This window comes from Peromyscus eremicus, chromosome 20 (assembly GCF_949786415.1).
Source record: "Peromyscus eremicus chromosome 20, PerEre_H2_v1, whole genome shotgun sequence".
Taxonomy (NCBI): Eukaryota; Metazoa; Chordata; class Mammalia; order Rodentia; family Cricetidae; genus Peromyscus; species Peromyscus eremicus.
In genome coordinates this window covers 2,062,655-2,085,674 of record NC_081436.1, presented here as the reverse complement: position 1 = coordinate 2,085,674, position 23,020 = coordinate 2,062,655, and the positions used below count along the sequence as shown (strand labels likewise).

The 23,020-nt window shown below is 54.2% G+C and overlaps 2 protein-coding genes across 2 annotated transcripts; both read right to left on the bottom strand.

Annotated features, from left to right (window-relative positions):
* Positions 1-544: 544 nt before the first annotated feature.
* On the bottom strand, positions 545-10,154 carry Krt82 (keratin 82). Its single transcript, XM_059247044.1, has 9 exons — positions 9,750-10,154; positions 7,421-7,629; positions 5,155-5,215; positions 4,314-4,409; positions 3,841-4,005; positions 2,222-2,347; positions 1,485-1,705; positions 1,261-1,292; positions 545-780 (listed from the first exon to the last, which is right to left on the bottom strand). The coding sequence occupies exons 1-9, from the start codon at positions 10,152-10,154 to the stop codon at positions 545-547; spliced, it is 1,551 nt and encodes a 516-aa protein (XP_059103027.1).
* A 2,699-nt stretch (positions 10,155-12,853) lies between these two features.
* Positions 12,854-23,020, bottom strand: LOC131896379 (keratin, type II cytoskeletal cochleal-like). The gene is made up of 9 exons (XM_059246996.1): positions 22,541-23,020; positions 20,660-20,868; positions 19,451-19,511; positions 18,567-18,662; positions 17,332-17,496; positions 16,326-16,451; positions 14,927-15,147; positions 14,329-14,363; positions 12,854-13,083 (listed from the first exon to the last, which is right to left on the bottom strand). Exons 1-9 carry the CDS (start codon positions 23,018-23,020, stop codon positions 12,854-12,856), a joined length of 1,623 nt encoding a protein of 540 aa, XP_059102979.1.

Below are 23,020 nucleotides of genomic sequence, written 5' to 3'. Positions count from 1 at the left end.
ACCTTGGTTTTGGAATTCAAAATGGGATTTGGGGAAATCTCCTTTTTAAAATTTTTAGAATAGTGCATGCTTCAGATGGGTGCAGTCAGTTCCATTTTCTTAGGTCTCTGAGAGCCCGAGGGAAGGGAGATAGGAGGCTTGGGCAGGGGGTGGGCAGGGTAGGGCTGTCTGTGCGAGGAAGTGCATGGGGCCTTCTACAAAACAGAACTGTAATGTGCCCAACTGGCCATTCTCGCCTGGGAGAGAAGGGGTCAGGCCGTTGCTTTCTCTTGACTACTCCAGCTGACTGTTGTGACTCCAGGTGGCGGGAGCAAGGCAGCCTCTCTCTGCATCCCACCCACTCTGGGTCCAGCCTGGGGTCTGCATCCAGAGATGTGAAAGGTGGTTTTGAAGATTAGACTTCGAGCAAGAGTGACTCAACTCCCAGGAGCATCCTAGGGCAATGTGAAGTTGGTGCGGGAAGGGAGAATTTGGGGACATTCTAGTCTTCAGCCCTGTAGAGATGTGATATCCAGGGCTCCCAGACTCTGAGGCAGTGCTAACACTAACGACTGCAAGAGTTGCTAACCACCCCCATCTTCACGCTGGAGCTCCGCCCGCTTCCACAAGCCAGGAGCCCTTGGGGCTCACAGGGGATGTAGAGTTCACCGGTGCCCACCACGCTGCAGCCCCCGCTGTTCCTGAGGACACCAGTGGTCCCTGTGCAGTATTCGGTCCTCAGCATGGGTGTGCCCACCACACACGGCTCGTAGAGAACGGCGCCTTTGGAGCTGCTGACCGCTGCGGGGACAGGAAGCCGTGCTCAGGGGCCCATGCTGGAGCATGCCAGTGGGACCTCTGAACTCCCAGCACTGCTACCCACCTCCAAGGACAGCTGTTTCAGCAGCAGACTTTCCTGTCTCCCCTGTCTAATCACATCCAGTGCTCGGAAGCTTCCCATGCATTCACCCCCTCTTTCCCTGGAGCCTTGTTGAAGCCAGGCCTGACACTTGATTTCCCTTCCAGACTCTCCTTGCACCTCTCTCCTGCCAGGGCTGCTAACCCTTCAGTAAAGCATTCTCTTGTTTAGGTGGTGACCTGGGTGGGGCCCCTAGACAGCCCCGCTGAATTTTTCTCCACCTGCCCAGGATACATGGCCGGCAAGCTCTTCCCGTGTGGGCGCAAGGGGCTCCGGAAGGCTGGGTGGAATGTGATGGGCTTCTACCTTGCTTAATCAAATACAAAGACCCAGAGTCCAGGATGTATGAGTCAGCTACTTACAGATATTCACAGGCCCGACGCCTTCACACAACCTGGAGAAAGAAGGGAGAAGAAGTCAGGCATCTGCCTCGGAGAGAACTCTTCTTTCAGCCCTGGCTGTGTTAAGGAAGTGCGATGGTGGATCATGCTTCGTTTCCCGAGACTGTGGGATGGAGCAGCTGCTGCCGCCGCCCTGGGGAGGCAGGATAACAGCCACCCTGATGCCCACCCTCCACTCAGCTCACCTGTGCTCCTCGCCCTCCAGCAGCCGTCTGTAGGTGGCGATCTCAATGTCCAGCCCCAGCTTAGAGTTCATCACCTCCTGGTACTCCTTGAGAAGGCAGGCCATGTCCTGCTTGGCTTTCTGCAGGGCCTCCTCCAGCCCTGCCAGCTTGCACTTGGCGTCACTGAGGGCCGCCTCACCCTGCTGCTCTGCCTGGGCAATGGCTCCCTCCAGTTTGCAGCGCTGGGGAGAGGGAAGGTGTCACTGGGTCGAGACCGGTGAGGAACACATGGCTGTTCTTTCAGGCTCTAGGATTGTACACCCGACTCACCCTGGGAAAAGGGCTCTTCCCCCTGGGGAGAGCTGAGATCTGCTTGGATGTGTTCAGTAACTGCAGCTGGGGATGGGGTTGTGGCTGGTAGATTTTAGTGCCTGGCTGTTCTTCACTAGCCTGGGAGAACTGAGTAGGTCTAGTTTTATGAGCAGTTTAGGCCTGTTGAAGGTTAGGATCCCAGGGTTAGCGCCTGGGTTTGACGTCTACTGTCACGCTGCTTCTCTGACAGCAGGCCACCTGACTCTGAGGGTCTGCCCACGCTCTTTGGTAGGCAGTTTGTAGAGAAGGGCTCGCTTTCTGCGAACCAAGGCGGCCTGGGCTTGCCTCTCTTCAGCCCTGCTCGCCAACAAGGTTTGTCCTGTCCTGCGTGGCCCAGCAGGAAAGTGGCTCTCTGGACTGTTCTCTCAGCCTCTCGGGGGGTTTACCTGGCCTTTGACTGTTTCGATGTCCTGCTGCAGCCGCTGGATCAGCTTGTTCATCTCCAGGATCTCGTTCTTACGGTTGCGTAGGTTGTCACAGTGGTTCCCGGCCGTCAGCCTCAGTTCCTCATACTGTTGGGACAGAGAGGTGAGACGCAGGCCTTCACTGGGGCATCTCTTGGCCCCTTCCTCACTGTCCCCAGCTTCTTCTCCAGGGCTTCCAGCTTACCTGCTCCATGGCCACACTCATCCCACGCTCATCCTGCTCTCCATGCCTTTTCCGGCTCTCTCCAGTGTCGGGGGCCACTCCTTATTCCTATGTCACCCAGCCCTGAGTCTCTGTCCCCTCAGTTCCCAGATCCTTTCTTTTTGCATCCAGTCCCCTTTTCTCTGCCCCAGAGCCTGAGCTATCCTGAGGGCTATTTCCATTTCCTGTGTTCCTCTGGACTTTAGAGGGATTGAATGTTCAGCCTGGGGTTGAACAGTCAAAAACAAAACATGATGTCTTGCTTTGGTTAACAACAACAACAACAAAACAAACAAACAAACAAAAACCAGAAATCAGATTCAAAGTGAAAAAAAAATTTGTTTAAGTTAGCCACCCTTCCCTTGCTGGTGGGCATCACGTCAAATGTCCATGCTCCTGCTTTTCCAAATGCCGTTTCCTGCCCCTCTCGTCAGCGGCAGAAGCCTGCTGCTTGTTCTTGGAAAGTGCTGAGTGTTTCCATGGAGCTGGGTGTGGCTGGACCCATGTCTTTCCCAACAGGACCCTAGACTCCTCCAGACAGGGACAGCCTGGTGTCACCCCCTCCTCCCCCCACTATATTTAAAGCTGCACTCCACGGGACCCTGTGTGCCAGCCTCCCTGGCACCCACTCATGGCTCTGTAGTGTGTCACCACCTGACACACACCCTGGTGCTCTGCCGTGCATCCTGCCTGCCCTCGGCTCTGCCTCTAAGAAGGATAACAACAGGAAGGCAGGCCCGATGGCTCTCCCAGACCCCGCTGCCTCTGCAGCTTCGTGCTCTGTGCTCGGCACACGAGGGATGCTCAGTGAGCAGTGGCTGAACGTGGGAGACGGTGGGTGAACAAACACGCCGCGTTACAGACAAGCCACGGAGGAGGAGACGGCAGGGTCGTCAAATCCAGCTGCCCAGGAGCTCTCCTTGCCCTCCCGGCAAGCCCCTAATTACCAAGTCTGGGACACGCTTAATCACCATCTCTGCTCCACCACCAGTAACACCCAGGCCAGCGGCCTCCGCCTACACTGTGAAGCTCGGAACTCTCTTTGCCATCAACATCAATTATACTGATTGCATGCTGCTTAGAGGGCCACTTTAGTGAGTCTATGGACACACAGAGCTGGGGACCTGGTACCCTGGTGACAGGGCTGGCCTCTCTGTGGGGTCCCTCTGTTCCACAGAGACCTGACCTGGCAGAAACAACAGAGCTCGGGTTTATGGGATTCCTCAGTGCTGTGGAGTGGCTGGGACTTGTTAACACGTTAGCTATTCTTAGGGCACAGAGCTCTCTTCTGCTTCTCCCTGTTGCCTGTTTTTGCCCCTTCCTCTGCTCTGATGTCTCTCCCCGGTCTCAGCCCTGGCCCTCTGCACCCCAGCCTCACCCGGCACTGGTACCAGGCCTCTGCTTCCGCTTTGCTGCGGCTGGCGATGTCGTCGTACTGGGCCTTGATCTCGGCTATGATACCGTCCACGTCCAGCTCCCGGCTGTTGTCCATCTTCACAATGACTGAGGTCTCGGAGATCTGGGACTGCAGCAGGCTGATCTCCTGAGGAGGCCAGTCAGGAGTGAGCACTGAGGGTCCAGCCACGAGAGGGGCCTGCTCGGGCCTACTGAGACTTGTTCCTGCTCCTGCTGGCCCACAGTACCCAGTCTGCTTCTTGTCCTTGTCCCTTGTCCCCATGGTGACCCAGAATCTCTCTAGGGGAGAGCTGACAATCACCAATCTGGATAAAATGACTTTGGGGGTCTTGGTCCCTGAGTGCATGGGACGTCCTTTTAGTGCTTGCCTTGGTACTCCTGCCCACCCTGTCCCTCCGGAACTGGTCACCCAGAAGACTAAGAGACTGAGAGTACCTCTTCAAACAGGGCTTTCAGGAACTCAATCTCATGTTCTAGAGCCTCCAAGTTGGTTTCCAGGTCAGCCTTCACCAGGAAGGCTGTGTCCACATCCTGTAACACAGTGACAGAACCATGACCCGGATCAGTGCGTGCAGAGCCATTTCCCAAACCAGCCAGGAACCCTCTAGGTAAGCTGATGGCAGGGTAGCTGTGGGCCCAGGGCTCTTCTCCTGGAGGGAAAGAGAGATGGGGCCAAGGTAGGAGGTCAGGCCTGGGCCTGACCCCCAGGGAGGATGTGTGGAGACCAGGCCAATCCCTGTTTCTATGCAGCGTAGGGCTGAATGGGGTGTCAGATTTTCTTTCCCAGGGTTACCAGGGCCAACACAAGAGATCAAGAGAGAGGACCTTATTTGGAAAGTGGGCTTGGGAAGGATATGGCAAGATAGGTCTAGAGGCTCCCCCGCACTCCTGTGCAGAGGTGTCTGGAGCCATTTAGTTTCCAGCTAATGAACTGGGCAGTTGTTTCTCTGCCTGGATTTGAATCAGTGTTTGCTTTGTTTCTGACTCGGCATTAGCCACGAGGGCAGAGGGTTGCTTGGGCAGGTGGATTCACTGCCATTCCCCAGCTCTGACCCATGTGAAGTGGGGAAGGATGTACGGAGACCAGGCTAATCCCGATTTGTAAGCAGGGTGGAGCTGAATGGGGTGTCGGGCTTTCTTCTTTCCCGGGGTCAACAGGGCCAACACAAGAAGAGATCAAGGAGAGGAACTCATCTGTGGTAGAGGGCTTGGGACATGGATGACAGCGGTCTAGGGCTGCCGTCCAGGAGCTTTGCTTCACTGGGCACCACCTCACCTTCTTCAAGGTGACAAACTCATTCTCAGCGCAGGGGCGCAGGGACAGCTCCTCTTCATACCTGTAGCAGGGGGAGCACTGTTTTGGTTAAGGTGTAGAGTTTGGGAGAAGCCTCTTGGCCTGGGGTCGGGGCTCTGGCTGTGTCTGTGGGCCCACGCTGCGGTCTTCTTTCTAGACCCTTATGCTCCCTCCCCCTGGGGACAGACACTGTTACCAGAACATCTCATAGTTACCTGTCAGCCTACCCCTCCCCATGACCAGCAGCCCGCTTCTGTGATGATTCATCCCCTGGGATCCTCCAAGCTACTTCATTCTTTTGTTGTGGAGGAAGCCCCCTCATCTGACCATTTCCTTTGGGAATGGGAGAAAGGCCACGCCACTGGCATGTCATCTTCCCCAAGCTGTTCTGAGGTGGCTGTTGTTCCAGGGAGATTCCCAGCTGACCCTATGCCTCTTCCTTGCCTGCAGGGTAAGTCTGGCCCCCACCTGAAGCCCAGTGGTAGAGGTAGTAATTACCTACTTACCGGAGCACAGAAACAGCCTCGGCGCACCCTCCCACTCCCTGGGGGCTCCTCAGCCCACACACGGTGCCCAACGCAGTGGGAATGGAGTCAGGGCTCAGGGGCTGGAATGACTGATGAACAGTGCCAATCCATGAAAACGTCCCTGTGCTCCTGATGCCCGTCTCTCTTTGGCCCAGCAGAGCTCTGTCTAGCCTTGACACGGAGCTCTGGAGCTACTGCCCGAGTTCGAATCCCCACTCTGTCTCACACTAGACATAACCAAACTGGGCGGTGATGGCTTCTGTGGGCCTCGTTACTTACAGGGGTATCCCCAGTAGAACAGCGGCAAACCAGGCCTGCCTCAAAGGGCTCTTGTGCGTCAGTGATACCTGTGGTGTCTCACGAAAAACTCTGGCTAGGACAAGCGTTGTGTAAGAGTTTGCCGTTGTGGTTGGTGTGCCGGAAGGACGTCCTGTTTAAAACCCCCAAATCTCATTTTGAGCTGCAAACCAATCTAAGCTTACCTGGCTATGAACTTCTCAAGGGAGGCATTGCTCCTCTATGCCTGGCTTCTGTCCGCTCCCACCTGCTCCTCCCTCCCTTCAGTTTTTAAAGTCACTCTGGCTTCTACTCTAATTAATTAAAAAGGTTTTATTTATTTATTTTTTTGAGACAGCCTTACTCTGCAACCCTTGAACTTACTACGTAGCTCAGGTTGGCCTAGAACTCACGACCCTCCTGCCTCAGCCTCCCGAGTGCTGGCATTACAAGCTATGTCCCACTCCGCCAGGCTTTGGGTCTCTTTTAGAAGGAGTCTACTGGAAGAAAAGTTATCTGTCAAGGCCATGCTCCAATGGTGCCTCCTCCAAACACCTCCTACGCCCTGGCCCCGGCCCTTCTCTGTTCTGCTGTACCTACTCACAAGTAAGTGTAAAGGTTTCCGGTGCTGCGGGGTAGAGGCTGGGCATCACTTTCTAGCACAGTTCCTGTCACCAAGAAGGCCCATGGTTGACACGTAACAGTCGTGGCTCCTCTCCATTGACACATCCCTTGTCCAGTCTTTTTGTACCATTTCTCCTCAATGGAAACACTTTCTCCTATCCCGAGCCCCATGTGTTCCCACGAGGCTCTGAGCAGACCCACCCAAAACCTTCCAGGTGAGAAGCTCTCTGGACCTCCTGCAGGCTGGGCATCTCCCTGCCTGCCAGCCTGTTCGTTGACATCAGCCATCTACTCCACACTGAGAGGCAGGCTCGGAGCCTGTCCTGTGGAGAGTGGGTGGGACGGGACAGACCACAGAAACCCACAGTCCCTCTAGGGGAGGACAGGGAAGCCAGAAGTCCAGGGAGAGAACACCTGAGCTGTGCTGTCTGGGTGGGAGTGGGGATATCCTGAGAGGGGGCTCATCAAAAGGAGGGAAGAGAAGCCACAAAGTCCCGGAGGAAAGAGCCCCGGGGATGGCTAGTTCTCAGTCTGCAGAGGGATTGGTGAATGGAATGCCAAATAGGAATGTAGCTGGATCAGAGGCTTGAGGCTCTGTAAGTGGCAGGTGCCCACCCGCCCCATTCAAGCCGGGTGGAGGGAAGGGAGATGGAGCACAGGCACATTTCCGGGCTTCCCCTGTGGATAATAACATGGATGCTCTGTGCTATTTAATTGTTTTGCTGCTGAGTTCCCTGTTTTGTAGATGGGGAAACTGAGGCCTAAGTTGTTTCTGCAGCTGGCGCTAGTCCCTTGGTAGGGTGAAGGCAAAGGCCACTTACTTTTTCTTGTAACCCTCCAGTGCATCCTGCAGGCTGCAGAGCTCAGCCTCCAGTCTCGCGTGGTCCCCAGACACACAGTCCAGCTGTCGTCGCAGGGCACAGATGTAGCCCTCGAAGAGCGGCTCCATGTTGCTCTGGCAGCTCCTCTGCTGCTGCATGAAGTTCCACTTTGTCTCTAGCAGCTTGTTCTTCTGCTCCAGGAAGCGTACCTGCCCCAAGAATGGGTGTCACCATGCAGAAAAGACCAGGAGACCATGCTTTGTGATCACCAGGTCTCTGCAGAGACAGACACCTGAAGGGATGCGGCTCTGTGTCTCCTTTACCTTAGGGGCCTTAGAGGACCCTCACCTTCCCCTCAGTGGCCTGTGTCGGTGTGGAAAGGGTGCCGTCCCAAAGGCTTGGGCGGCCCACATGCAGCTCTCTGGCTGGCCGATTGCTAGCCCCATGACCTGAACCATGCCTCCTCCGCTTGTGAGCCTCTCCTCGCCATAAGCACACCCACACACGAATGCCTGAGTTCAAGGTCCCTCAGCAGAGGTCAAGGGTTGTGACCTAGCACTGCTGACTCCTTCTGTCTCTGCTGCTCCAGTTTATGTGGCTGGGTCGGAAGGAAGCCTGAGTCCCAGGGACATCGGCAGCTTGTGGGCCATCACTTACATTTGCGTGGGTTGTCATCAAGATCGGAAGCAGCCAAGTTAGTCGATCTGGTCACCGGCCAGTCACCGGCACACCGAGTGTGGTCCGCGGTTCTCTTATGGGTTTTCCCATATCAGGCCTCTTAAGACAGCTGCAGGAGGACTGCCTTTCTACTGTGGATCCATAGCCACATCCGCAGGCAGCCTACCAGCCTTACAGAGACTCACAGCTGGGGCTTCCCTCTGTGAGGTGCTTATAACCAGAACCCAACAGGCTCTAAGAGTAAAACAGGGCTAGTGGACCAGCTCCTTTCACTCATTTACAAGTGTGTGTGTGTGTGTGTGTGTGTGTGTGTGTGTGTGTGTATGCAAGAGAGCATGTACATGTCATGGCACACACATGGAAGCCAGAGGACAACTTGTGGGAGTCAGTTCCTCTCCTTCCAACCTTTGGCTGCTGGGGATCTAGTTCAGGTTGTCAGTGTTGGCAGCAGTTGGCTTTACACTTTGATCCACCACCAGCCTGTGTTTTCTTGGGGGTGGGGGTGGGGATTGATACAGGGTCTCATGTGGTTCAAGCTGGCCTTACACTCACTATGAAGCTGAGGTTGGCCTTGAACTCTGATCCTCTTGCCTTTACCTCCCGAGTGCGGTTACAGGCATGTCTCACCATGCCTGGCATCAGAAGCACTTTAGTACAGATCAGTTCCTGTGAGTCTCCCACTGTATCATCTGTCCGTCCCCGAAACAGGCAGCCAAGTCCCTGAGGCTGAGCTGTGAGCGGCTTACATAGGGATTCGGGGTAAGAGGGATGGGCGCTGCCAGGACCTAGGGCTTCTGACTCAGGCATGTCTGCCCTAATCCTTGGGGTCTCCAGAAACAGCAGCTGAGCCCTTGGCATGGATCCTGACTCCCTGCGGTGTGAGGACAAACCCAGGTGGCCTGGGGAATGACAGGCCAGCTCAGTGCTACTTAGCATGTCACGCTGCCCTGTAGCTTTTCGAAGCTTTGGTTTTGGGGCTGCCAAGGGCAGGACTTGGGAAACAGCTGCCTTCTGCCCTGAGCCCTTCTCTGTTTTGGCCTTCACCACAGCCCTAAATAGATGGGAAAGCTGGGGTTCCCGGTGTTTATCTCTGCCTTCAGGCCTCATCTTGGCACAGCCTAGGTGCACCGGAGGCAGCTTCATTCCTCACGTGGAAGGCCACTTGCTGCTGAATCTTTCATCGTCCCTTTCATATTACTTTGGAAGTCCCTCTGACAGTCCGCTCTCGGACAACCTTGACAATCTGTCAGGTGATATCTGAGAAAGAGCCTATTTTTAAGTGACGACAGGGGTGGGGTGGGAGCTTGGGTCGGAGGAGGTCATGTGCACCCGCAACCTTAAGTACTTGGGAGACAGAGGCGGGAGGAGGCCTGCAAATTTGAAGCTAGTCTGGACTGGGAAGCAGGCATTTTCAACGATAAGCAGTCATGGAGTGTGGGAAGACCTACGGACAAACAGCCTTTCCCTGTACCCCAGACAGAGCAGATGCAGGACGCGCTCCGCAGCACTGCCCCGCAGCACTGCCCCGCAGCACCCTGGCTGCCCCGCACCACTGCCCCGCACCACTCTGGCTTCCCCGCAGCACCCTGGCTGCCCCACACCGCTCCTGCTACCCCGCAGCACTGCCCCGCAGCACCCTGGCTGCCCCTACCTTGTTGATGAAGGATGCGAATCTGTTGTTGAGACACTTGATCTGCTCCTTCTCGTCCCTCTTCACCCTCTGCACTGTTGGGTCGATCTCCAGCTCCAGGGGGACCAGAAGGCTCTCGTTGATGGTGACAGGGGTGATGCAGGTGGGTGGTCCGCAGGCGGCTCCCGCTCGGTACCCGAAGCCTGGCATGCCACACCTGGAGGCCACACGGGGCCTCCCGAGGCCCACATTGCACAGGCTGCGAGAGCCAAGGCAGCCCAGGGCTCGGAGGGCCCCGGCACCTCCAGGACGACAGGGTCCCTTGCTCACTTCATAGTGTGTGACCATCCGGGGCGTGATGGCCGAGCATGAGCTGAAACTCCGGCTGCCACATCTGGAGCTCAGCTGGAAATTTCTGCATGACATGGCTTGAGAGGCAGAGATGGTTCCCTGGAGAGAACAGAGGGGCAGGACTGACCAAACCGTGGCTCAGCTTTTCACCTTTTATCTGGTGGGGGGTGGGGGGACTGGACTGGTTCAAACCCCTAATCACTCCTAAATCAGGTTTATGAGCTTGGGATATTGGCAGCTGCTACGTACATGGTACATAATTAGGGTAGCAAAGAGCAAGAAGGAGCCAGTGGTCAATGCTGGGGGTGGGGAAGTCCCATAAAAATCCTATCTGTCCTTCTTCCTTGTTTATGGAGTTGACGAGAGGGGCCAACCAGGCACTTATGGATGTCATAGCCAGTGGCTCAGCCTCCCGGGAAAGAAGAGTAGAACTTGGAATTGTTTATAGAAGGGGACTTCCCTGAGAGGGAGGCAGGCTCTGAAGATGGACGCTCTGAGATGTAGGATGCTCTAAAGACTTTGTTTGCCAGAGGGCTGTATCAGTGCCTTCCTCTAGATCCTCCACTACTCTGTGGGCTCCCAGACACCCCTAGATATGCCCATGGAGGAGGAAGCTTCCCTTGGCTGGCCACACCTTGTCTATGCCAAGGATTGGAAGTCCCTTTGCTCCTGCACAGCTGTGTTACAGGGTCCTCCAGGCACAGATACTAGCCCCACACTTCATCCACACAGGCCGCAGGGGACTCAGGAGGAGAGATCTGAGGCCAGGGGAGGGAAGGATACCCTACACTCTGTGCCCCTTGCCAAGCATGGCACTGTGGACTCGGCCCTGACACTAGCACCCCCTCCCCACCACCACTTCTGTGGTGATGCAGCTTGCCCCGGTCTGGGGATATCTGTGGGGACAGGGGTGTCCTTGAGAATGTTCCAGGTGGATCCAAACTTTTTTTCCAGCATTGGGCTTCAGATGGAGTTCTTTTTTTTTTTTTTTCTCTAGACAGAGATTCTCCGAGTTGTTTTGGTGCCTATCCTGGATCTCGCTTTATAGGCCAGGCTAGGCTCGAACTCACAGAGACCCACCTGGCTCTGCCTCCCAAATGTTGGGATTAAAGATATGTGCCGCCACCGCTCCCCGGCCTACAGATGGAGTTCTTTGGAGATGCTCAAAGCCCCCTCAACCTCTTCGCTCCTCTTTCGATCCCCTCCACAGAGCAGCTCCTAATGGGCCAAATGGCTTTCTTACTGAGACTGTGTCTAGGTCACAAGTCCACAATATGGCAATGTTGATTGTTGGGGCTTTACTACAAGCCAGGGCCTTTTGCATCTAGGATCTCACCAAGTAAGGAACAGAGTAGTGGGGGGTGGGGGTGACAAGGCTGGGATTGGACTCCAATCTCTCTGTCCTCCCTGTGCTCTGTGGCTCCAGAGGAAGAAGCCTGGGTTCAGAGCCCTGATCCAGCAGGCTTTGTTTCTTGTCTTACCATCTGTAGATCAGTAGACTGGAATGTGAAACTGTTTTGGGCCTTGGGAACTCTTATCTAATTGGGTCATTTCGTCTGTCTTCTTAGCTTAGGGACTAAGAGTGAAGGGTATAATTAGAGGTCAGGGGACAGTTGGGAGGCAGGTGGTAGAGTGGGCTGGGGTGTTCAGACGTGGAGTGGAGAGTCATATTTTCATTCTGCTGGGCATGGTGTGAGGGATGGCGGTACTAAGAGGGCACACTGCTCTGGGGATGGGTAGTTGGCTGAGCCATGAGGACGGGGCTTGCTGGAGCCATGTAGATGCCCCAAAGCCACATCCTCCCACTGTGACCAGGACAGATGATAGTCTCAGTAACCACGCTCAGCTCCTGGAACCCCAAGGCTCCCAGCAGAGGGTAGGGTCATTCATAGTTTGGTGTGTGGAATCCCCTGTTCCCAGAGTTCACCACTCCAAGGTTGCTCGGTGTAAGACACAACACACTCAGTGAAGGCCTCGGGTGCTCAGTGACATTTTATTGAAGCAATTCTAGGAAATAGGCATGCAGAAGAGGAGCGGGCAGCTCGGGAGGTCTGGCTGCTACTTCAAAGCTGTTAACTTCCTTTACGCACAGCAGTGGACAGCCTAATCGCCTTTGGGAAATATTTTGGTTTTGAATTCATAGCAGATAGTCAAGGGCTCACAACTCTTCAGATGAAACCACTGTGAAGACCTGCTTCCAAAACCCTTCGTGAAGCTCCTTTTCCTATTCCCTCACACTTCCCCTCTGCTACCTGTGTCCCTGCGCCCCGGAGCAAGAGAAAGCAGCAGAGATCTGTCTTTCTCCTCCAGCTCCCTGTCTGGCTCTGCCCTGGGTACTTAGAGAGCCAGGACGAGGGTTGGATGATCCTCACAGCTCAGAGTCACCTCAGAGCCTGGGAAGCACACAGAGAAAGGTGACTCTGGGCCACCGAAGTTAAGTTTAAAGTCCCATGGAGAACTGAGTAAGAAAAATCTCTTGTGACTGTAGAGCCCAAGCAGGTTGAGGAGGAGTTCCCGCAACCCCTACTGCTTAGGGGCAAAGGCCTAGCCTAGAGCGGTTGAGTCAGTGTGGGTAAGGGAGGACTAGGAGATGAGAATGGGTGGGGCATCTCTGTGGAGGCCTGCCTGGAAGCAGAGGATGGACAAGGTAACCTTAAAACTCATAGGCCACTTGGTGTCAGTGTCTCTTGCTGGGGATGGTGAGCATGGGCAAAGCATCAGGCCTTAGTGCTGGGGAGCTGGGGGCCCGGGATGGTGCCAAGGCAGGTAGCGCTTTAGCTCCTATAACTCTTCTTGCTGGACGATGTCTTGGAGACAATTCGCATGCTTGAGCTGCTGCCACTCACACTGCGACCGCTGGTGGAACTAAAACCGCCACTCCCTCCGCCGCTGCCACCGTAGCAGAGGCCACTGCCACTGAAGCCGCCGCTGCTGTAACTGCCGCCACTCATGCAGAGGCCGCCACCTCCACTGTAGCCTGAGCCCCCCGAGGAAGAGACCACAGCTGAAGAGAGAAGGTACAGGATACACTGTCAGTGGTCAGTCGTCCCTCCCACACTCATCTCCCCCAGGACAGACAGCTGTCTGCAGAGGCAGAAGGAGGCAGGGGGAGCCCCACAGGGGGCTCTGTGACTTTCAAAGCTCCCATAGCTAGGATGGTACTGGTCCCTCAAAGGGATGTCATCATGGCAGTGACCTCTAGGGTAGAGATGAACAGAGGGAGGTGCAAAGCACCAGGCAGCATGCACAAGGCCACCCCTGACTGAGACCAGGTCTTAGCCCCTAGGCTGCACTGTGCCTTCCTCTGTCGGGGCTCTCACCCTGGATGGGACGCAAGGCCTCAAATTTGGGAAGGGGCTTTTGGACTCCCATATCAGGACAGATTCGAAGGTCACCTAGATGAGTCTCCCTGCCAAGTATTGGAATCTCCTCAGCTTCACATCACTAGAACTATTAGTGTCTGCCCCAATACTTCGGCAACAGAGAACTCAGTCCCATGAGGGAACAGTGTTCCCAGCCTGCCAAATACTTGAAGCTGTGGCCAGCCATCCCTCTGGGAGTCTGCTCTTCCTGCGAAGCTTCTGAACTTTTCTCTAGTGGCCACAGGCTCTGGCTTTCCCTGATGTTCTCTGACCTAGCCGAGGCCCAGGGACTCTCATCTCCATGACCAGGACTCAGTGTTGCCACATCGCCACCTGAGAAACCAAGAGATCACCCCTTCCGGTCTCCTCCTGGATGTCCAGGCAAAGTTGAGATGTCTGTTTTACTTGCCCAGCCAATTTGCTTCAAATCTATGTAGAGGTCTTTAAGCTGCTCCATAGTTCTGCCAGAGTAACTGAGGGCAGGGGACCCTGGATGCATGAATAATCCTGTCCTATGCTGGATCCTCTGGGGCTAGGCTGGACATGTGACCACATTACAACCAAGGTGTAAAAGGTCCCCTGCATCATTTGAGGACACTTTCCCAGAATGAGAAAAAGTCCCTGGACTCCTTCCCCAGGAACAGGGAATGCTCAGCATTCTTAACTCCAATGGGGAAAGAAAGCAAAAAACAAAAACAAAAACAAAAACAAAAACAAAAAAAAAACCCACCAAAACAAAACCAAACAAAACAAAACAAAAATGAGGAGGAGAAGGGTTGATGACATATTTCCTCAGTTGTTCATTTTCAAATCTCAGTGATGCTGGGGGCTCCCTTGCTGCCTCCCCTCCCCCACCACTCTTCTATCTTCCCAAGACATTTACTCACAGATGTTCACGGCGCCAACACCTTCTCCAGTGAGCCTGTGGCAGGTGGGAAGAGAAGGTACATCACTGATGAGGACACAGAGAGCTCCCAGTGCCCTGCATGTGAGGCCATCGGGGCTGAGCACACGCTGTGAGCCTGCCTTGTGATTAACAAGCTTGCCATCCATCTCATGAACGTATAACATATAACAGAAATACAGGAGGGGAACCCTAGGGGGAATCAGGTTAAGATACGGATAGAAACAGGAAGTGAGACCCTATGCCAATGAGGCAGAATGGAGTGGTTAAAGTGAAGGACATCTGGGGCACGTACTGTCCCTGAGGTCGATACCAAGGGCACTTGTATGTGTATAAGGCTCAAGTCACACTGTTCCTGCTTAGGTCCTTCCAGGAGTCTGTAGCCACCTTCGCCTCACAGCTTTGACCCTGGACCAGGCCCAGACACAGCTGTGGAGGGAACTTCTGAAGGAACAGCAAATGCCATCTGCATTTGACCTTGGCCTTTCTGTGTAGGGGCACGGTGGTAAGTGGCCCACGTGGCCTCTGTACCATACTATCCTGTTCTGGTAGCATCTGTTTGGGCCATGGTGGGAGCCCACCTGCACTCCTCTCCCTCCAGCAGCTTGCGGTAGGTGGCGATCTCGATGTCCAGCGCCAGCTTGACGTTCATGAGCTCCTGGTACTCGCGCAGCTGCCGCGCCATGTCCTGCTTGGCCTTCTGCAGGGCCTCCTCTAGCTCTGCCAGCTTGTGCTTGGCATCTTTGAGAGCCAACTCCCCACGCTGCTCAGCATCAGCGATGGAAGCCTGGAGTGTGGCACACTGCCCACAGGAGAAAGGAGGAGCTTGTGACGCTGTGCACAGAGCACATGCGGGGTTAGAGTAACTTCCCCGAAGTATGTTAATATTGCAATGGAAGGCAGAACACTGAGTTTGAGGATAACACTGAGAACTGTTTGTTCTCAGTCCCCAAGGGTGACGTAGAGTTTTCTGGATAAGAAAATGGCTTTCTGAGGTCTTTCTCTGGGTAGTGGGTAAGTACATAAAGCAAGACAAGCTTGACCATATTGTGGCTCCAGTGGAGAGGGCCTGTCCACCCCAGTCAAGTACATCTCCATTCCTTATGAGAAATTCCCATCTGTGCTGTGGATATTGTTCTGTATAAATAAAACACTGATTGGCCAGTGGCCAGGCAGGAAGTAGGCGGGACAAAGAGAGGAGAATTCTGGGAAGTGGAAGGCTGAGTAAGGGAGACACTGCCAGCCGCCGCCATGACAAGCAGCATGTGAAGATGCCGGTAAGCCACGAGCCATGTGGCAAGGTATAGATTTATAGAAATGGATTAATATAAGATATAAGAACAGTTAGCAAGAAGCCTGCCACGGCCATACAGTCTGTAAGCAATATAAGTCTCTGTGTGTTTACTTGGTTGGGTCTGAGCTGCTGCGGGACTGGCAGGTTAGAGAGATTTGTCCTGACTGTGGGCCAGGCAGGACCAGAAAAACTCTAGCTACACATCTGTGCCAACTGAATTAAGTCCAAGTGCTGGATAGTTTTATGTCAACCTAACACAAGCTAGAGTCATCTGAAAGGAGGGAACCACAATTGAGAGAATGCCTCCATAAGATCTGGCTATAATGCATTTTCTTAATTAGTGATTGATGGGGGGAGGGCCCAGTCCACTGTGCGTAGTGGTCCTGGGTTCTATAAGAAAGCAGGCTGAGCAAGCCATGAGGAGCAAGCCAGCAAGCAGCACCCCTCCATGGCCTCTGCCTCAGCTCCTGCCTCCAGGTTCCCATCCTGTTTGAGTCCCTGTCTTGACTTCCTTTCATGATGAGCTACGATGTGGAAGCATAAGCCAAATTAACCCTCTCCTCCCTAAGGTACTTTGGTCATGGTGTTGCATCACAGCAATGGAAACCCTAACTAGGTTAGCCCAGATCCAAGTTTTCCCGGATGCAGGGGTTTGGATGGGATGGCCTTTGAGATATTAGTCCTACCTGCTTCTTCAGGTTATCAATCTCAGAACGCAGCCTCTGCATGGCCCTGTTCAACTCAGAGATCTCCATCTTGGTGGTACGGAGGTCATCCCCATGCTGGCCGGCAGACCGCTGCAGCTCCTCATACTGGGAGGAAGGAGAGGCTTCGGGTGAGGGATAGTCAGGCCCAAGGAGAGAGGGTTGTAGCTTCCCTCCAGGCTTTCAGTGCACTGCTCAGAGGGTCCCGGATTGTCTCACCCATTGAGTCTGTGGGCATCATTTCTTGCTCTCCCTATCCATACACTTCAGCAACAGCCAGACAGCTGTGGCTGTGCTATTCCCCTCCCCTCTTTTATTTTGCTCCTGGCATCTCTTCTTTTTCCCTCCACTCCATGTATCTGACCCTCCTAGATCAGCATCACACACACACACACACACACACACACACACACACACACTCTCTCTCTCTCTCTCTCTCTCTCTCTCTCTCTCTCTCTCTCTCTCTCTCGTATGCACGCACGCACGCATGGGGATACTTTTTGATAGATACTTCATGTAGATTTGCCATGACACCAGAGTGTACTGTCTCTCTGACTCCCAGCTCAGAGTGTCTGCTCCAACTTCGGAAACATCGTTCTGTGATTCGCATCAAGTCTGTCCCCAAGCCTTGGCCCCAGTCAGCTCCAGCTCTCCCTTTTGCATCCTCTAGCCTCATCTAGAAGGCACCAGACTTTCCTCTTGACACATCCTCCGCCACCCCCCACATTGGCATGTTGGCTGCAACTGACCACTGATGCCCGTTTCTCTGATATACAGTCTTGGAAATTCTGCCTGTGTCTGACATTCCCCTTGCTCCTGATGGTGTCGACCCTGGGTCATGCTCAGAATACATGTAAGCTCTCAGTTGAACTCAGACACTTTGGACCCCACCAGGCTGGGGCACTGGAGAGGATGGGCTTGTATCTTATTTGCTCATGAAGTTTTCAATCCCGGTGTCTGTTTAATTGGTTGGATCTTGGTGTCTCACCTTGGTCTGGTACCAGGATTCAGCCTCTGCCCGGCTACGGTTGGCAATGTCCTCGTACTGGGCCTTGACCTCGGCAATGATGCTGTTTAGGTCCAGGCTACGGTTGTTGTCCATGGAGAGGACCACAGAGGTCTCAGAGATCTGAGCCTGAAGCTGAGCCAGCTCCTGTGATTGAGCCCAAAGAGGAGAGATGAGCCAGGGCATGTATGTGTGTGCGTATGTGTGTGTGTGCACCTGTGTGCAGATGTGTATGTGAGTGCATACATGTGCTTTGGTAATGGCAACCCCCTGGGGCAGGTTCTGCCCTGGAGGGCCTTGCATTGTGAAGTGCAGCTCCTCTCTCAGCTCTGATGGGCTGAGAAGGATGTTTGGGAGGCTGCCAAGCTTACAATGGCTTTCAGCATCAGGACAGGTGTACCTGAGCACAGCTCAGGTAACTCCAGATAGAATTCTCCAGAAGCCACTCCCGTTGTCAAGGGAGCCTGCTGGCTGTCAGAGCATGATGTCTCACTCTCTGAAGAAGCCCAGCCCTTCACACCTAACAGATACCTCACCTTGGGCAAGAAGCCTGAGTCAGAAGGGACCAGGCACCGCTGAGTCCCATCCTGTTCCCGACAGTCCTGTGCTATGCTCCTTAGGGATGGGGCATGAAGATTAGCTAGAAACAGCAGAAGGAGCCCCCAGAGAAAAATCCAAGAACCAAGGGTCTTGATTATGTCTGTGTGGCTGTCCCTGTAAGCCACAGAAGAGTGCCCTGGTGCTCCACAAAAACATGTTTTCAGGAGGGGAGGCAATTGTCACACCTGGACAGAAAGCACCTGGAGGCTGGGTGACTCCTGCTGATTAGTCTAATTGCACAGTTTGACATGCCCCAGGAAGAACAGGAGCCGGACTGAGCTGGGCCTGGGGGTAAGCCATAGGGCTCGGACAGTTCTGCAGGAATCCCCTGAATTTGGTGACAAACAGATATTCTGCCTGCTCAACAGAACACGTTTATTCTAATTATCCTAGTTAGCCGCAGTTGAATTTTTCCATCTTTGGAAACTTCTTGTCACCCCCCAGGAACCTCATTTTCCCCCTCAGAGAGCAGGATCTGCCCCGTGAATCACAATCCACAGATGGGATGAGGAGCGGAGAAGAAGGAGGCTGGTAAAGAGACAACATCTTGTGGGCCAGGGGTGAGGGTGGGGGTGTCCCAGCCTCCAGCCTTCACACAGGGCATCAGGGGCTCTCACCGCCTCATAGAAAGCTCTCAGGAAGTTGATCTCATCCATCAGGGCGTCCACCTTGGCCTCTAGCTCCACTTTATTCATGTAGGCAGCATCCACATCCTGGGCACAGAACATGGGATCATTTTGGGTTCTACCCTCCCTGGGTCAACTAGCAGCCTCCGGAGATTATCCCTGGAGCTAGTGGGACAGCTGCAGCTCCCCAGGGAGCACATGTTGTTGCTGCATGCTGTCCAGTGGAACTGGAGAGAAGGGAAGGGCCACATAGTATGACCTTCAGGAGGGCCTGTCTGTGCTGCTCATCAGATAGTGCTGTATGCAAGGGTCTCGTGTCACTTTCCATGGTGAGGACACCCCATCCTGGGTCACAGGGCTCCCATTGCCTATGAGCTCTTTAAGCTTCTCCCCAAAGACTGTATGGATTCCCATCCTCACACCTCTGTCCATCTACTTCCCTTCTCTTCTCCTCCAAGCTGCTACTCCATTTTTTTCATTCAGTTTAATCCTTGGTGGTTTTTTTGCTTCCCTCTCTGCCAGTCTCAAAACAAACAGACCTTTAGACTTCCATTGCCTGATCCTCCTACTGCCCTGCCCAAAGACTGGCTCTGGATTCTGGATTCTGAGCTGAGGACCAGGCCGTTTTGGTTCCCCCTTACCCTACATTGCACCGTGCAAGGAGAGGGGCTGGTGCCATGACTCACACAGCTTGGAGTCGGGAGTCCTGGATCCTGACCTGCCTCTAATCACCTCTGTACAACAGACTGAACATCCCTGGACCTCAGTGTCCGCGTGTTTAAAGTCAAATATGTCCCGAGAAGACCGGGGGCTTCAGTGAAAGGCTCTGCCTCCCCCAGGAACCTGCAGTCAGCGAAAGTGCCTTTGCCGCTTACTTTTTTGAGTACTACGAACTCATTCTCTGCCGCCGTGCGCCTGTGGATTTCCTCTTCGTACCTGCAGAAAGGGGGAGAAGGGTGGGTGTTGGGAGGAGGGCTTGAGAGTGAGGTTGGCGTGGCTCTATTTGGCCCAGTTCTTCAAGTCCTCCAGCACACCCCACATATCCTTCAGCTCAAGGTTATGGCAGGTGGGCACACTCGGAAAACATTCTGTTGTAGTGTGGCTCCCTCGAGCCTATGTAGCTCCAAACCCCAAATCCAATACCCCTACTTCTGCTGAAAGAAAACTCGAACTGAAAATGGCAGAGTAGAATCACCCCTCTTCCTGTAATGTACTTTCCACACAGCCTGGAGTGCTAAAGAGGTGTGCCCCTCCTCCTCTTCCTTCTTCTCCTTCTTGACTGGCAGCCCCTGGCTTCTAGCCTGGCTGCTGCCACCCTGTGCCGTTGCCATGTCCCTTGATGCCTCAGCCACAGTGAACCCTATCTTGAGTCTTCAGGCTATAAGAAGCCCCCTGACCCCAGCCCCAGAGTCCTCCTCATTCTTCCATTTGGCTGTACTTCCCCTGGCACCCACGGCTTGCTACAGCTCTCCCTGCCTAGCATCCTTTGAGAAGGGAGCTTCCCTCCATTGCGGTGGTCCACTCCCTCCCCAGGCTGCCTCAGCATTGGGATATCCCACACCCCCTGCAGAAGCCAGCTGGGATTCAGGGAGTTATGGATTGTGGTTGGGAAACCACATGTGGTCCCAGAAGAACGTTTTTCTTCTCTCGATTCCTCCAGCCTCCTAGGCAGGGCTTGGGGAGAAAACACAAGCCCTATAAATGAACACTTAGTTGAATAAAAGGGAGGAGGGGTGGGGTCTCCGGCTTCAACTCTTAACTCTTGAGTTGCCCTTTGTGTAACCTTGGGTAGGTGATCGACCACGTCAGAGCCTGTATTTGCCATCTGTAGAGATTAACAGTTGTTACATATGGGCAAGTCTTTGGACTCATGGGATCATTACCTCGTTTACTCCAGCCCTTCCTTCCTTGAATCCTAACCAATGACTTTCATGTCTGTTTGATTCCATCTCATGCCCCAAGTGTGTGTCCCATCCCATTCCTCTGAGATGGGGCAGTTTTGGAGAACAGCGCACGCTCCTTCTTTTGCCTGACTTTCCGCAGACCCCCCAGGGCAGGGTCAGATAGACTGAGTGCCCGCTCACTTGTTCTTGAAGTCCTCCACCACGTCCTGCATACTCTTCAGCTCTGTTTCCAGCCTGCCCCGCTCTCCTCCCAGACACTCCAGCTGGCGCCTCAGGTTGGTGATATAGGCTTCAAACATGGGCTCTAGGTTGGTCCTGGTTGTTTTGTGGTCTTGCAGGAGGCTCCATTTGGTCTCTAGGACTTTGTTCTGCTGCTCCAGGAACCGCACCTGTCCCGGCCAAAGGTAAGAGATTGTGAGGGCTTCCTCGATTCAGCCTCTCACGTGGTCTGTGATGTAAGACCCCCTAATAGTGCAGGGACCCCCCCATGACCTCAAAACTCAGGTGGCGGCTTCCCTTTTGCCCCCTGAGCTGCAAGGAGCCTGGATGCAGAGAGCCACATCAGTGTTGGTGCAGTGCCCTTGGGAGGCAAATGCTAAGTCCAAAGAGGCTGGAGCCATCTGAATATACCAACCATGCTGACATGCAGTAACTTAGGAAAAGAACACTATGGCTAACTGAGCCCAAATTGATTCCTATTACATGGGTATGAGGTTGTGGCAGAAAATTCTGTCTTTTTGTTTTCTGGGAAGGTTTCTCAGGATCTGGAACTTGGACTCAGCTGTCTGTGCACTTTATAAATGTTAGTGTGGGTCACTCTGGAACCACACTACAGGGACCCGGGCACAATCCCCAGCCATGTCTCTCACTAGTCATGTGGCCTTGAGCAACCACCTCCTTGGGTTGCTTGTTGAGTCCCCTGCAGTCTTGAGCTGCCATTTGGGTTTCTGGACTTAGCTGCACCTGATCCTGATTCTGGGAATTTCGAGAGACTTTCCCTCAATCAGAAGTCCTTCCACTGGGAGGTACTGGAATGCCACTTACTCTCCAAGAATGAAAGAACACCACCTCTATGACTTCAGAGATGGCAGCGTCCCCACAGAGGTCTTTAACAAGTGTGTGGGAGAGAGCACACCCTGGCACCCCAGTCCTTCCCAATTCCACTCACTATTTCCACACCCCCCTGGACAAACCAGGAAAAGGCAAGAGCCCAGGATCTCCCCTTCTCAGTCAGGCTCCTGGAAGTCACACCCCTGTTGGCATGACCCAGGCAAGGTATCCCCGGACACAGGTGACAAAGCTTAAGAATTGGTGTCCCAGCAGCGTCTTTGGTTGGGTCTGTCCACCCAATGATCTGCTCCCCACGAGGAGGTGTTCGTAATACGACAAAGCCACAAGGGGACCCGAGAGTCTATCTGTTCCACTCCACTGGGGCCTGAGAGGAAACTCTCCCCTCAGTAGAGTCCAGAACGGGGGCCTGAGCTGGACGTCGTCTCTGGACTCCACGATCTTCTTCATCTCAGAGATAGAGACTGAGTGGTCCAGGGCTGTGGCCACACTCTTTCCCAGCTGAGGCATGAGATGGTGCACAATAGTGTCATGTCCCAAGAGGCTCTCTCCCAGAACTGGGGACCCCTGGGATCCCCAGTCACACAGCGGTTAGGACTCAGGCTGAAGTCACACAGGTCATCTCCATACCCTTTCACTGCCCACTCAGCATCCCGGACATATGCTATCACCAAGATGTATCAACAGAGAAATACTTCTGCCTTGGGAGGACACTAGCATTCATTAACTGGGAGGGAGAAAGGGACCCTTCCCTCCAAACTATCTAGTTGACCCATGATCACTCACCACCAGAATAGTAATGTCCTCATTGTGGGTCTGAGAGCTCTAAGGCTGGGTGGAGATGGGTTCCTTTCTGCTCCCGCCCCATCAGCAGACTGCTGAGGCCCCAGATGCATGGGTCCCCCGAAGCCCCAGGTGGCCTCAGGAAAACCCAGACAGTGAAGATTTCAGATGACAGCTGCTTTAGTAGTGGAGACCCCACCTGCCCCTCACCTTGTCGATGAAGGAGGCGAACTTGTTGTTGAGGGTCTTGATCTGCTCCTTCTCCTCCTTTCGAACCCGCTGGAGAGACGGATCAATCTCCAGGTGCAGGGGGGTGAGGAGACTCTGGTTGACGGTGACTTCATGGATGCCTCCAGCTCCAGGGGCCATCCCGCCTCCAAATCCATACCCGCCATAGGCTCCCCCAACTCTGTACCCTATGCCGCTGACACCCAGACCGCAAGCAGCACCCCCAAAGCTGGCCCGGCTGGAGCGGTAGCCCCCACCGATGGAGATTCTCTTGTTACCCCCGAAACTGTGCAGGCTTCTTGTCCCAAAACCACCCCCGAAGCCACCTCCAAAACTCTTTCCACTCTGGGACACGGAGACAGAGCTGAAACCAGGCCGGCAGCCAGGGAGCAGGCTGGCTGAGGAGGCGCTGAAGTTCCGTGTGCCCCCGGACTTGATGGTCACAGAGGATCGCTGGGTCAT

Coding starts and splice junctions, on each gene's coding strand:
- Krt82 (XM_059247044.1), bottom strand. CDS start 10,154: ATGTCATGCAGAAATTTCCAGCTGAGCTCCAGATGTGGCAGCCGGAGT. Junction 5,216..7,420: donor CTGGAGGGTTACAAGAAAAA/GTAAGTGGCCTT, acceptor CCCCTGCTACAG/GTATGAAGAGGAGCTGTCCC. Junction 4,410..5,154: donor AGTTTGTCACCTTGAAGAAG/GTGAGGTGGTGC, acceptor ACTGTGTTACAG/GATGTGGACACAGCCTTCCT.
- LOC131896379 (XM_059246996.1), bottom strand. CDS start 23,020: ATGACCCAGCGATCCTCTGTGACCATCAAGTCCGGGGGCACACGGAAC. Junction 15,148..16,325: donor TTGATAACCTGAAGAAGCAG/GTAGGACTAATA, acceptor TCCTGTGGGCAG/TGTGCCACACTCCAGGCTTC. Junction 14,364..14,926: donor CTGGAGGGAGAGGAGTGCAG/GTGGGCTCCCAC, acceptor CACCTGCCACAG/GCTCACTGGAGAAGGTGTTG.